The following is a 15,402-nucleotide window of genomic DNA, read 5'->3' as shown; positions in this document are numbered from 1 at the left end:
TCTCCTCATTTTATCAATGAGAAAACAGAGGCTGAGAGTGGCTAAGGGACCCTCCCAAAGCCTCACAGCTCTTAAATGCTGGAGACAAGATGATAAAGCAGGCTGTGCTGTGACCCCTGGCACCCAATAGCCTCAGGATGCTGGAGAAGAAACAGGTCCCTATCAGCTTGTGAAATCCCACCTTGGGATTGAAAGAGCAGTATTAGCAGAATCCATTTCTTGGAAGCGACAGCATTGGCACTATCTTTGAGGCCTAAAATTACATTTTTTAATTGAAACATCATTCTTTAAAGTTACTAGCCTGGAGTATCAGGCTTGCCATTGGGACTGGCTCACCTTTCCCTTGGCAGTGATGTCCCTCAGCTGGCCTTCGGTGGAGACTGGACCAGGAGTGCTTAATCTGGGAGCTCAGGGGGGGTTTCCTTCTCTCACTCTTGCTGGTTGCCATGGTTCTGTCCTGTTAACTTGCTTGCAGGGACAGAATAGTAAGTGATTTCCACAACCCAGTGCTTTTAGAACAAAGTGGGAGGTAGAGAAGTGCTGGAAGGGGACATGGGCCTGGAGCGCTAAATGACACCTTCACTGTGGCGTGCTGTGCTCTCTGCCATTCACATGACTTCAGGCATCGCTCCCTCTTACAGTTTGCCTCTTCAGTGTGCTAAAATAAAGTGAAAATGGTTCAGAATCTATGAATCTGCTACACAACCATGTCTGGGCGAGAGACTGAGTTATGGAGAGCTGAAGCACCATTCTCACGAGTGCAGCTTATTTGTCTTCTCAGTCCAGGTCAGGCAGACAATGTATAAGACAGGAGGGAATTGTAAATGATGATGTTCATGGCTCCCCCATCTCACCCAAGTGGAATTTACAAATTATTATTTTGGAGTCAAATTGCCAAAACGTGAATCAGTTGTTTCCATGATTTGGGATTAGAACCGGAAGTGTCCTTAGGTCACCATGTCATACTCCATGATTTAGCAGACCCTTCAAAGAAGATGAAATCAGGTCTTGTATTTCATTATCCATCTGAATTCTCCTGCATGGACACTCTTGCCTCCTTGAGGGTTTATCTCTATGAACCACTTCCTTCTGGCTCTGAGCTAAATTTCCCCACTTACTGAATGTATCACCAGTTGGGGTCTTTCCTTTCTTCCTCCGCTCAATGAGGATAGTGAAAACAATTTCACAGAGGAACTGTGAGAACTCAATGTGTAATTCATGTTAAGGCCTTAGGCCAGGTAAATGTTAAAGGTTCAGTGAATTTTACCTTTTAATGCTGTTACAAATCCATCATCAGTTGTGGCTAGTGGGCTCTGATTAAGCCTTCAAGCCATCAATTCTAGTTATGACCAAGACCTCAACCTCTCAGCTAAACATTGCATTGCATGCAGACTACTTGGGGTTCTGCAAATTTTTATTTTCTAGGTCTGGATAGGACCTGCAATTCCACATTTCTAACCAGCTTTCAGGTGATACTGATATGATGAATGCATGGTCCACACATTGAGTAAAAAGTCTCTGAAAAATGCAAGAAAGTACATGTTTTCCATGTGGTTGCCACAACTGACACTCCAGTGAGACTATGGCAGCAACTGTTTTAGAAAAAGTTTCAAGCAGAGGTTGGGGACTTCTCAACAGAGTTGACTTCACACCCTTGGATGGTAATCTAAATTCTCTGAATGCTCAAATATTTATACTATTAACTGACATGACAGCAAGAAGATGTTTGTTGTTTTTAAATTATTGTTATTTTAATTAATGGGCAATAATGAATTGAAGTTATCTTCTTTAACTCGAGTTTTAAACTAATGGTTACCAAAACTCTGAGAAATGTCAAGTCAACTATACAAAATTATTGATGTTAAACTTTTTCTTTGTACTTATAGAACAACAATTTCTTATAGTTCAACCTAAGAGATGCTATTTCACTTGATAAATTCAGCTATTATTGCAGTTCTACTGCAACCCTTGAACCTAGAGATAACCCTCCTCTTCCACTTAGATTCCTGTGAATGACAACACATCTAGATGTTCTATGTATAGACTGAGAACTCTGATGACTAACATAATAAACATGAATGACATTAATAAAACTACTCATGAGGCAGCTTCCTACTTTCAGGAAAACTAAGTGAACTTTCCCGTTTAAACAACCAGCATTCAACAAGCATCTATAAACCAGAGACACACTATGGGGTGAGGGGTGGGGAGGGAAAGGTGGGGAGAGGAAAGACTAGAGTCAAAATAAGAGGGGTGGAGGGGGTGCAATTGTATGGGGAATATAACCAAAATGAAAATGCATACATTGTGCAAAGAAGAAAAATGATGTAAGAATTATACAAAATAAAATATTTTTTAAAATTAAAAAAATAAATAATCAGCATTTGAAAAGTGGTACTTGAGGTGGTGACACTGAAAATATCAGTACTCATTTTTTTATTATTTTATATATTTTTACATAATTTTTCATTTTTGTTGTATGCATTTTCATCTCAGTTATAGTCCCTGTGAAATTCCCACCACCCATTCACCCATGGACTATCACCATGGCCCCTTATGCTCTTTCCACCCTAGTTTTGATCCTACTCCTTCTCCCTTCCTGCAGAATGTCTCTGGTTTATAGTTGCCTGTTGGACGCATCACCCAAAGCAGTGATAGTGAAGGCAAAGATAAACAGCTGGGACTACATCAAATTAAAGAGCTTCTGCACAGCAAAAAAGACAATAACCAAAACAAAGAGAAACCCCACCGACTGGGAGAACATTTCTGCGCACAACACTAATGATAAAGGACTGATCACAAAAATCTACAAAGAGCTGATGAGATGCAACAAAAACAAAGAAAATAATCCAGTCAAAAAATGGGCAGAAGAGCTAAAAAGAAACTTCTCTGAGAGGAAATGCAAATGGCCAACAGGCATATGAAAAAATGTTCAACATCACTTGTAATCAGGGAAATGCAAATCAAAACTACCATGAGATACCATCTTACACCAGTGAGAATGGCACATATTAAAAAAACTAGCAACAACAAATGTTGGCGAGGGTGTGGAGAAAAAGGAACTCTCTTGCACTGCTGGTGGGAGTGCAAACTGGTCCAACCACTATGGAGAGCTGTGTGGAGATTTCTTGAACTATTAAACACAGAGCTTCCATATGATCCAGCAATCCCACTCCAAATGACACAGAAACAGTAATTCCAAAGAGCACCTGCACCCCTGTGTTTATAGCAGCACTGTTTACAATAGCTAAGCTTGGGAATCAACCCAAATGCCCAAAAATAGATGACTGGATCAAGAAGATGTGGTACATATACACCATGGAATATTATTCAGCAATCAAAAAAGATAAACACATGCAGTTTGCAGCAACATGGATGGAGCTGGAAGGGATCATGCTCAGCAAAATAAGTCAGAAAAAGAAAAATACCTGATGGTCTCACTCATAGCAGGAATTTAGAAAACCTAAATAAGAGACCAGGAAAAAGACTAATCAAAACAAAGTAAAAATCAATATCAACAAGCAACTATAAACCAGAGACACACTACAGGGCTCGGGGGGAGGAGGAATGACTAGAGTCAAAATAAGCGGGGGGTGGGGGGGTGCAATTGTATGGGGAATATAACCAAAATGAAAATGCATACATTGTGCAAAGATGAAAAAAGATGTAAGAATTATATAAAATAAAATATTAAAATAAAAATTAAATAAATAAATATAGTTGTTGATTTTAATTTTACTTATAGGAGGAATATAGAGGATCCAAATAAGGCATCAGGGGAAAATAAGTAATTATAATAAAGTACTCAATTTTGTAATTTTCAAGATAGTGTATTAAGTCGCTGAGTTTGTGGCACTCAGCACACTGCTTAGCCAAGCACAGTTTTCATAAGAACTAAATTTCCATTTATTCAAGGGCATGTAGGATATCTATAAATATTACTGCATGATTTTATTGTCTAACCTGGGGTAGGTGAACTTTTTCTATGAAAGGCCAAATAATAAATACTTTAGGTTTTCTGGGCCATATAGTATTTATCACACAAATGAAACTATGCCATTGTGGTGTAAAAGCAACCATATAGTGTAAGAGAGCAGACATGAGGAATACCAATAAAACTTTATTTATAAAAACAGACTCAGAGTTGGATTGACTCAGCGAACCTTAGTTTGCTGACTCTTAGTTTGATCTTTCTCTGTTATAAAGATAGTGACACACTGCAATGGGGGCAATAATTCTGGAATTTCAGTGTAATCTTAGAAGCAGCTGGGTCATAGTTGCTACAGCAAAGAGGTCAACATAGCTAAAACATGTTTAGTTTTTTTTTAATTCTCTCTTACTTGAACTATCAAATTTTAATAATAAAAAGGGAGGAAATCATGATTTTCTCTGTAGCTAAACAGCAAAAAGTTGTCTGATCTAAATCCAAAATTTGGATTATGTAAATGTTTCACTAGAATGAAAACTAAATTGCCTTAGCGATTTATCAGATATTCATGTGAAAACCCTTGAGAAGATATCAAGAATCATAATGCTCTTTACAAAGACGCAGTAAAGGTCTTCTGTTGAAGAGATGGGGAAAATGTGTGTTCCTTTATGGTATAAAATATTTGATAAGATCTAATATGATTCTGTTCAGATTTGCACAACCAGAGGCTGCGATTTGGTTCATCTCCTTTTGTTTCTGACAGTTCTCAATTCCATCATTTCCACATGCACTTTCCCTATCCGTTTCTGCCCGTCTCCTAAAATAACCTCTTTGTTGCTATATTCAGAGATGGAAAGGCTTATTTTACAAAATACCATGGGAGACATAGCAATGGGAAAGAACTAAAATCAATTGGTGTTACAAGCTTTTAAATGGCAATGTTGAACACGTGTGTTTCCATCTAAATTCCCAGTTCTTTTCTGTTCTTTGTGCTGGGAGGAAATTTTAGCCCAATGTTTTTCTCTCCTGTAGTAGAAAGAGCCTTCACTGAAACCCCTCCATGCACTAACACCTCCTCTGCTTCCTATCAGATTCAACAAACAATAGCCTCTTGGCTCCCTTTCTATTCTGTCACTGTCAGGTGTCACCGTCACCTGGCTATGGTGTTGGAGAAGGGGCATTACATCAGGGCCCAAGTCCTGAACAATACAGACAAAGCAGATGTTGCATTCAATTAAAAGGGTCTTCTTTGATGAGTTAAAGAGGGGAATAATGGATTCAGGTAGAAATTTCAGTCATCACTGTCCCCCCTGCACGATGCCTGGTCTACTGGTTCAAACCAAGAGGAACAGAGAATAACTGGGTGTGGGGAAGGGAAAGCAGTGCTTGAAAATGAATGCAAACTGTGTGGACAAGAAGTTGATCTTATATAAGGTGAGACCAGAGTAGCAGTACACTATGGTAGCCTAGAGGCATTCAACAATAAATGAAGTTGGTGATGCCACACAGGAAGAGGACATGTTTGAAACACAACTCTGAATAATCACACCTTTGTTCTACGTGTGGCAGTCCAATTTCCCAGAACCCTTTATTGAAGAGGCTTTCCTTGTTCCAGTGTATGTACTTTGCTCCTGTCTTGTATATTAGTTGTCAAGAAATGAGTGGCTTTATTTCTGGAATCTCCATTCTATTCCATTATCTCACACCATACATGAAAATCAGCTCCAAATTGATAAAAGACTTGGATGTAAGACCTGAAACCATAAAATACATAGAAAAAAACATAGTCAAAATACTCCTTGACATAAACCTCAGAAACTTATTTGCATACTCCTCTCAAGCAGCAGGAAAATAAAGGCAAAAACAAACAACTGGGACTATATCAAACTATAAAGCTTCTCTGCAACAAAAGTTACCAAAACAAAGAGACACCCTACTGACTGGGAGAAAATATTTGCACACCATACATCTGATAAAGCACTGATATCAAATATTTACCAAGTACTTATACAGCACAACAAAAAGAAAACAAACAACCCAATCGAAAAATGGAAGAACTAATAGGCGCTTCTCCGAAGAAAGACATGCAGGTGACCAACAGACATATGAAAAAAATGCTCATCATCACTTATCATCAGGGAAATGCAAATCAAAACCACCTCACTCCTATCAGAATGGCCCATATCAAAAAACCCAGAAACAAAATGTGCAGGCAAGGGTGTAGAGAAAAAGGAACCCTCTTACACTGTTGGTGGGATTGCAGACTGGTCCAGTCCCAATGGAAAGAAGTGTGGAGAGTATTCAAAAGACTGAAAATGGATTTACCACATGACCCACGGATTCTACTCCTGAGTTTCTATCCAAAGAGCACAAAAGCACCAATTCAAAAGGAAACCTGCACCCCTATGCTTATAGCAGCACCATTTACAATAGCCAAGATTGAAAACACCTTAAATGCCCAAGAATAGATGAATGGATCAAGAAGATGTGGTATATATACACAATGGAATAGTATTCAGTGATCAAAAAGAAAAAAAAGAAACTCATGCCATTTGTGGAACATGGATGAAACTGGAAGAAATTACACTAAGCAAAGGGAGTCAGAAGGAGAAAGATAAATGCCACATGGGTTTCATTTATATGTGGAATCTAGAGAAACCAAACAAAGGATTAGACAAAGACAAACTGTAAGACCGACCCTTGAAAGTAGACTGTAAATCTGAGACACTCAGGAGGGGAGGGTGGGAGAGAGAGGGGAACATGGTAGAGTGTGGTGGAGGACTATGAGCAATATGGTGGTAGGAAAACTATGGTGAGGGAGAAAGGCTATATTGTGAACAACAACAACAAAAAAAGGATGTATAAAAGAAGATTCAAAAAAAGATAGAAAAAAGCAGTCATGCCTTTGAATGTGCTCTAGCAGGCAGTAAACATTCTGTAAGTTTCATTTCAATTTGGTGACTGTTCTAAGACTGGTTTGTCCCAGTAGTGTGGGCTTATGTGATGAACCAAAGAAAATACATGAGTATTAATGCTTTGTTTGGAAATGCCACCAGGAAGACCACACAGTATAGAAATCTTCAAACAAGACAAACACGAACACGTTCACCACACGATCCATCTGCTCACCATACATACTGCCAGAAGGAAGCAGGCATGTTCTGAACATTCCACTTTCCAGATGCATCAGAGCAAGCTCACAATAAAAGTATGTGGGAGACAAATGATGACAGTTGGGGATTAAGAGATGAAGGGGGGTGTGTTTGGGTTAGTAAAAATATGTTAACGGATTTCTAATCATATGCTCAAATATGTTCTGTGATCCTGAGAAGCCTATCAGACCTTAATAAGGACCAAAAACTAGTTGTGAATGGCAAATCTGCAAGCCAAATTGTTTTCCACCCCCAGCCGTGAGAAATCAGTTCCATTCACCACAAAGGTCCATCACAGATTTCTTGCTGGAGATTACTCTCATCCAGTTGTCACTTCTCAGGCCCATTGTGGCCTGGAGTAATGTCCACCTATGGTTCCTCATAAGGAATGTTCTCCAAGCAGAACCCATTTATCTTCAGAAAACCCTCTTGGCTGGGAAATTGCCTTGACACCAAAATCTATAGTTGGGTGTTTGCACACAAGGAGATGTTTATGCATCACTTGTAAAATATGTTTCTTTAGTAACCTTACAAGGCAGTAGGGGTTTCCTCATTATCCTGGTTAAAAAAAAAAAACAAACAACTTTCCTATGCATGGGGCATCCAGGTGCCAACTTTTCTTCCCACTGCATCCTATAGTCTCAATGTATCTGGCCTCCCTTGGCAACCTCGGCAAACCCATATGCCAAGGGCAGGGGAGGAACTCCAAGGTGAAGACTTGGCACCTGAAACAGCCCATGAGAAGACGGCCTTCCTGCTGCGGGTGTCGAGAACATTCTTTCATGTAGTGCCGCGGGATGGGGACATACTGTGGGCCCATGACCAAGTATCACTTGTGAATTTTTCTCTACATTCCTAATGTGCCTGTTAAAGACAGTTGTCATATTACAACCCAGGAGTAACAAGTGCCTTTCCTGATGACTGAGCCATTTAATGCCACAGGTTTACTAATAGGTTGCCAATAAAGGAACAATATGTTTTTAAATATGTAAGAGATGTAACTCAAAGATGCATTTGGCTGAGTGGGATGTTTAGGTTATTGCTTTCATTTTTTATATGTCTGTGTATATGTATCTGTATGAGGCATATATTCATTCGCCCATTTCATTTATGCCTAAATGTCTTTATACTCCATATTGTGTTCCTGCTCTGGTGTCACCTTGAAAATCAAATGGAATCAAGATCCTTGCACATTGCTGTTCGATTGATTCTCTCCCACTGGTGTGTTTGGCCACCTTGTGGTTTTTTCTCTACAATTCTGGCTGCTCTTTGCTCTCTGCATTACACAGTTTGTCTCTAACTACCAAACAATACAGATTTCTCTAGTATCACCATTGAGTGACTCTCACTTAACTTGGCCCTATAACAAGCTGGCTAGATGTCACCTACATAATATCTTTCTATGACATGTAACTGACCCCACAGTTTCTGGAAAATAGAGCCTATTTGTCAGAAAATTTCTCTGTAAGACTAAAATGTTATTTCTGCAAAAAGAAAGTTTTGCCCAGAGCCTGCTTGCCACAGGCCAGTAGATTCTTAACTACCTTAACGCCACACAGGACACCACTTCCTTCGGGGTCTTTATTGCCTTTCATTTCACAGTACTGGAAATTCTCCCCAAATGTCCCACTGTGCTTTACATAATCCTATTCACTCTGGTTTACAGCTGAAGAGACAGAGTCTGCAGGAAGTCAAGAGACTCAGTAGAGCCAAAGAGCCTGCTCAAGTCCCCTTCTAGACTTTCTCTTGTGCAAGACATTTGGTGGGTGATGAATTCCTATAGTGTTACCTACTCACTAAGATTGTGAAGAGATTTTTCTGCTTTGTTTTGAGAACTGTGTGGATGGCTATGGAATTAAATCCAAGGGGATGGATAAGTAGCTGGTGTGAGGAGGTGGCCACTCAGGAACCTGTTTCAGAGCAAGTGGAGACAAATGAGAAACAATTTACCCTCATTCAGCATCTGGACATCTGCTTGGTGTCTGGCATTGCCTAGCCTAAGCTTATAAGCCCAAATCTCCATAGGACACCTCAACATACTCACTTGTGCCACTGCACAGGTGCACTTGAGCCTGCCTCTGGGCTTCAGTTCTGCCCTGCATCGTGCAAGGCGCATCATGGGAAGCTCTTGTGCTGACCACCTCATTAAATGAACTCACAAGATGCCCTGGAGCAACTGACTCCACTGTGGTGGTCTAGATACTTTAGGTTGAATCCAGCAATGGGCCTTGGGATCTTCTAAAGGTGAGAATACCTGTAGGTGGCACTACTCATGAGGAAGGAGCACCCAGGTTAAACCCTTTCGGTGAAACTCTCTTGTTCTGAGGATCATAAGCCCCAACTTCTCCAGGCCTCCAGGGACCTGTGCCCCAAGAGGACATTATCACCTCTGAAGAGAGGGGTTAACCAGTGCTTCCCCCTGTTTCAGACACGGGCTCACTTTGGAACCAGGGGAATACAGAAAGCCCTTTGCTTTTTATTACACTCTATGTATAGAAGTAAAAAAAAATGTGTTGGCCACTGGCAAAAATAAAATCCTTCTCTCTATTTGCTCTCTCCCTAGCTCCTCTCTTCTTGATATTGTTACTTTTCCTGGCCCCCTACACCTGTCCTCTGCACCCCCCCCCCCCCCAAATAATCCCTGGCTGCAGTTCAGTGTGAGAATCTGTGCTGGTTTCAATCCCACGATGGTCCAAGTTTGGTACAAGCTAAAACACATGGGATGTCTTCAGCACCCTTTGCACATTTATAAAGAAGGGTGAGTGGGTTTCCATTTAGTATTCTCTAATAGGAAGTTTAGGCTTATTATGCAGGGAGGAATAAGATGGGGGGGGCAGAAAGAGGGAGAGAGAAAGAGAATCTGATTCCTTCTTGTGGAATATTCTACCAACCTATACTGTATTATTTTGAAATAAATTGACCAAGTCTAAAATTTCTTCTACACTGTTTAATCAATTTAAATATATTCTACTTACTATACCATTTTATTTAAACTTAACAAATGAAAGTTTGGCTTCTATTTTAGAAGTGGTATATTTAATCCATTGAAATAAACTTCCATAGGGGGTGAGCACATTGGTAAGTGACCAAATTATTTACCCTCATGAAAGTGAATCTTAGAAGAATTGATGCTTTATGATTATGGACCAAAAAGACAGTGAGTCAACACTGCCAAGATACCCTTCCTGTTGACAGGCCTTAACTTATTTTATATGTGCAACCATCAGGTTTTAAAGGAAACTTTTGTTAGCATAGAATACCCACTGACACTTAGTATGAGGGATCTTTGAATGACTGGCGTAAATCAGAGAAAACATTTTAAAAACTCTCACATTACTGTTGCTCAGAAGAAGCAGCCATTAGCCCACAAATCTGAGTTTTCCTTTTTTTCATTCAAAGTTCTCAGGATTTAATAAATACTGCTTTGTCCGTGCGCTTTCATACCACGCCGGTACTAAGCTTTTGTCCTCCTCTGTTTTCCAAACTGGTAAAATATGTCACCATGAGCAATAAAAGGAGGACACACAATTTGTTCTGGGGGCAGCTTACCTGTAGCGGCTGCTCCTTCAGGGTTATTCTATCAGAAGACTTTTTCCGGGAAAGAATGTTCAATGTTCCTGACAGCTGAGCCTTTACTAAAGTCCCTCCCTTGCAAGACTTTAGGCTCAGAATCTGGAAATGGTCCCTTTCATCATTTTTGTCCTTCTAAGTTTCTCATGGATTGCCCTTCCCACTTCATTGCAGCTACGCTTTTCAGAGAAGCCTGGTTCAGAGGGCCCTGGGGGTGAGCTGGGATGGGGCAAGTGGCAGAAATACACCACAAAAGGAAGGCAATGCACAACTGTGACGTTTAGCGCAGTTCTGTAATTGAGCGTTTCAAAGACCTAGGAAAACCACTCACAGTATTAACCAGTGAGCGTCAGAATTGTTCTCCAAAGGGCTGAGTGACACATAACGGAAAACATTGTAATTACCCATTATTAAATTTAATGTCCCAAACAGATGGTGTTCTATTCCCCCCCCCCCAAAAAAAAAATGGATTGGTCACTAGATTAGAAAATTATTTCTGAGCCCTTATCTCAAACCCAGCTGCTTAACTTCTGTGGCAGCCGAATGTGACTGTAGATTCCCTTGCTTTGGAAATTTAACCATAAGATCATTTCTATTTTCTTTGAGTTGATAGTTAGGGATTAAAGCCGTCCCAAATTGTCAGGAAATGAAGAAAATGAAAGCAGTCTTCCTACACCCCTTCCGTGAAAACATAGATTCTTATGGATACTTATCTAGAATTTTCTGGAAAAGATTCACACAGCCTTCATCCTAACCACACCTTCCAGTACATTCCTAAGGATGGCTATCCTCCAGTTAGCAGTTTTGAGACTCCACCTTTGAACTAACTGCCAGAAAGGCAGGATCTGGCAGATCACCTGAATTCTAAAAATCTACAAATCCAGTGATGGTGGTTGAGTTTCTTCCCTTAATAAAAAATTAAGACATTTAAGAAATTATCTGAGTGCTGTTCAAAACCCCTGTTGAAATCACAGCAGAAATAAATCCACCTTCTTTTGACTTTGAAAATATTTTATTTGAATAGTAAATAGTTATACAGTTGAAACAGTTCTATTGAAGCTTTCTATAAATAGCTAACAATTAAGAAAATAATGTATGTAGAAAAGAGATTGCATTTAAAAGTAAGAGCTGTCGGTTGTACAGGGCCTCAGGGGTCCCCCAAGCAGAATAAAATGGTAGGTTGTCTGTAATTCGCTCAGATAGGTATAAAAGTTAAAACTTTTAGCAGATCCCTTTAGAAAAAGGCTCTCTTCTAAAATGCACAGTGAAATGTCGAGTGGCAGGGGGGGAAAGCACACAAAAAAAAAATCTGCAATCAAATAATATCATAATCTTCATAATTAATATAAATAAATAAAGAATAAATAACAATTACTCATAAATCAAACATATACATTTAGAGGGAACTCAGTCCTACCTCAAAGAAGATGATCAAACCAAAAAGTCTTACATGAAATATTGAGGCAGTTTCTACAGCATCTTCTGCAAATTCCCTCCCGCCCCCCAAAAAAAACAATTCCAAACAGACAACAGTTCAAGGCATTTGTGGCTATACTAAAGAAAACTCTTTTTTAAGCAATTTGATTTGTTCACATACAAAAAGGTAAAGCCAAGCTCCAGCAGTTCACAAGCCATAATAAAGCTAATCGTGTGGGAAGTTCAATTTACAGCCTGTGAAATATAAAGGCATATATTCCTCAAGATTCACCCCCAAACAACCCGTACGCTACATACATAAAGAGCAGAGATTGGTAGGCGAGAGCAAACCGCATTTCTAGACCATGAACACAGCGAATACTAGCAAGAAAAACAGCTCTCCCTTCAAAGGGGAGGTTTCCAACCACGAGACAAACGCGGACAGCTTTTCTCGCCTGTACAGAAAGAGACTGGCTCCTGTTGCGCCATAGGGAGGAAGGGGACACAACGCAAAGTGGGGAGAAAGGGCCCAAAGGAGTCACAACGAAAGGATGGGGTTACCGTCACGCCACACGGAGAAGCGGGAGACAACACTTTCACCGGGGGTGGGCGCCCCCCGGCGCCGACGCGGGTAAGGGGCGCGCGCGGGGCGCGCTCTCTTCTTGGGTCTCCAAGCGAAGGCACAGTTCGGGGGTGGAGGACGCGCTCTAGCAGGCCGGACGCACAGGCACCTGCAGAAGGATCACCTGTCTGTTCTCGGACGGGTGGCACTTGTTGATGTGCCGCGTGAGGCCAGGTGAACTGTAGAAGGTGGCCGGGCAGTACTTGCAGGGGAACACCTGTGCGGCGTGCAGCAGGCGCAGGTGGCGCTCCTGGGCGCCCTTGCTGGGGAACGTCTCCCCGCACACCGGGCACAGGTGGCACTCGGCGGACGCGCTCAGACCCAGCACGCCGGCCGCCTCTCCGTCGCCACCCGCCTCCTGGGGCGCCTTCTCGTCGGGCCCAGGGTACAAGGCCAGTAGGTCCTCGGCTGGGGACGCGGGCGGCGCACCCTTAGCCTGCAGCGCCTGGTGGTGTGCCAGCAGGTGCTTGCGCAGATAGGCCTGGCGGCGGAACTTCTTGGCGCAGTGGTGGCACTCATAGAGCCCGTCCTCCGAGCCCGACTCGGAGACGCCGCCAGGGCTTGGCGTGTCGCGGTCGCTGCCGCCGCCCGTCGCCTCGCGCGCCTCAGCTCTGGCAGAGGTTTCCGGCTCCGACGTGCGGGTAGCGGCGGGCGCAGGCCTGGGTTTGTGCCAGCGGCGGTGCGAGGCCAGGTTGGCCGGGCAGCTGAAGACCTTGGCGCACTCGGGGCAGCGGTACTCCACGCGCACGATGCGCGAGCACTTGTGCTGCGCCAGCGCGAACGGATCGGCATACTCCTCCTTGCAGAGCTGGCAGATGAACTCGCCCAGCGGCCGCGCCGCGCCCCCGGCACGGCCCCGCGGCGCCTCCACCGGGCCCTCCTTGATCTTGAGCCCCAGCACCGGCGACGTGGTTACCTCGTCTTCGAAGTGCAGCTTGCGGATGGCTTTGGGCTTCTTGGCGCCCGGGGCCTTGGCCGCCTTAGCTGGAGGCTCGGGAACCGCGGTGGCTGCAGGGGGCGCGGGCCGCTTGCCCGGGGGGCGCAGGGCAGCAGTGGGCGGCAGCGGGGGCCCGGGGCCCGGGCCGCGGGCCGCCTCGGCGCCCGCCGAGAACGCGGTGCCCATCTTGAGCTCGGCGGGCGCGAAGAGCAGTGGGTCGCCACCGCAGGTGCCGCTGCTGCCCGCGCCGCTGGCGCCGCTGGCCCCGCCGCCACCTCCCAGCAGCGCGGCGGGCGTGGGGAAGGACTCGGCCGAGACGGGCGAGCCGAGGTTGAAGCTGCGCTCGAAGTACTTGTGCTTCTCGTGCTCGCGGCTCACCGGCCGCGTGGGGCTGTAGAGCGGCGCGGGATGCGCGGCCTCGGGGTTGCCGAAGTGCGCGGCCCGCGGGCCGGGCGGGCCGGGCGGGGGTGGCGGCGGGCCCGGCGCGCAGGCGAGCGCGGCGGCCAGCGCCGCATGGGCGCGCTCGGCGGCCGGCGGCGGCGGCAGGGACAGCGGCCCGGGCCCGGGGCTCGGCGCCGGGGGCTCGGCACGGGCGCCCCCGCAGCCCAGCGAGAGCAGCAGCGCGCGGTCGCCGTCCTCGCCGCTGCGGACCCGGTAGGACACGGGCGTGGACTTCTTGCTGCGCTTCACTAGGAAGCCGCGGGGCATGTTGGCGCGGCGCTGGGGCAAGGCACGGGTGCGGTCCAACCTCCGCGCGCGGCCCCGGCGGCCTCAGTGCCCCCAGCCCATAGTCCGGGCGCGGCGGCGGCGGGACTCGCGTGGCGCCGGTGGCGGCTCGGCTCGGCTCTGCGCCCTGCACGCGCGTCCCTGTCCCCGGGCCCTGGAGCCGCTCCCTTTTAACGGGGGGAGGGGGCCATTGTTCTCGCCTCCCGCTTCCCCCGGAGCCAATCAGCGCGTCCGCAGTGCCTCCGCCTGGTGGGGTGGGAGGGCGAAGGGGCGGCAAAAAGGGGGCCGGGACTCGGGGGTCGTCCGGTAGGTGCGGCAGATGTACCTGAGGGCGCGGGGCCCCCGAGCGCGCCCCTCCGCCGCCCCACCCGGCGCCGCCGCCCCGCCCGGCTCAGGCACACGCCCGACCCCGCCTCCCTTCACGGTCTGCTGCTCCTCTATGGGGAGGCGCACGTGCCTGGGCTTTGTGTCTCTCCTCCGGGGGGCGCGGAGCAGCCAAATGGGCCCGTCCATCAGCACGACAATGCACGCCCCCCTCCCGCGCGGGGATTACCCGCGGGTCGCGAGCAAAATAGCAACAAAGGAGAAGAATGGCCCCAAATATGTCAGGAGGGTTCAATCCGCGAGCCGGAGCGGAGGGGGAAGTTGTGCGCGCTGATTGGGCACGGGCGGCGGTGGGGAGCAGCAGGCGCGGGGGAGATCTGAGCGCTGCTGCTGGGGCCCGCGGCCGGTCGCGGGAGGCCCAGGAACTTCTCCTGGTGTTTGGGAGATGATCAGAAATTGAAAATAGCTGCAAAACCAAGGCGGCCAAGAAGCCCTGTCCGTGACGGATGGGTTGCGGGACTCAGGTGCCAAGAGAAACGGGACTTTGAAGTTCCAAGTTTGAGGATCTGGCCTTCTGGCTGCAGCCAAAGGCAATGTTTGTGGCCGTGGCGCGCCCGCGGGCTTCAGGAAGGTTTCTCTCGAGTTCGGGAGTTGGCACCACACTTCTTCGACTGCCAGCAGAAACGGCGCTGGTGCTGGGGTCAGACTGTGCTGCGTTCCAAAAGGC

At 45.8% G+C, this 15,402-nt stretch overlaps 1 protein-coding gene across 1 annotated transcript; it reads right to left on the bottom strand.

The window, feature by feature from the left end:
- Nucleotides 1-12,773: 12,773 nt before the first annotated feature.
- INSM1 (INSM transcriptional repressor 1) lies at nt 12,774-14,333 on the bottom strand (the record flags this gene model as incomplete). Its single annotated transcript, XM_084248244.1, has 1 exon — nt 12,774-14,333. One exon carries the CDS (start codon nt 14,331-14,333, stop codon nt 12,774-12,776), a length of 1,560 nt encoding a protein of 519 aa, XP_084104370.1.
- Nucleotides 14,334-15,402: the final 1,069 nt, after the last annotated feature.

The sequence above is a fragment of the Talpa europaea genome, assembly GCF_964194135.1.
Source record: "Talpa europaea genome assembly, chromosome: 11".
In the NCBI taxonomy this organism is placed as follows: Eukaryota; Metazoa; Chordata; class Mammalia; order Eulipotyphla; family Talpidae; genus Talpa; species Talpa europaea.
Note: the sequence above shows the minus strand (reverse complement) of the source record. Positions and strands in the feature narration are given on the sequence as shown.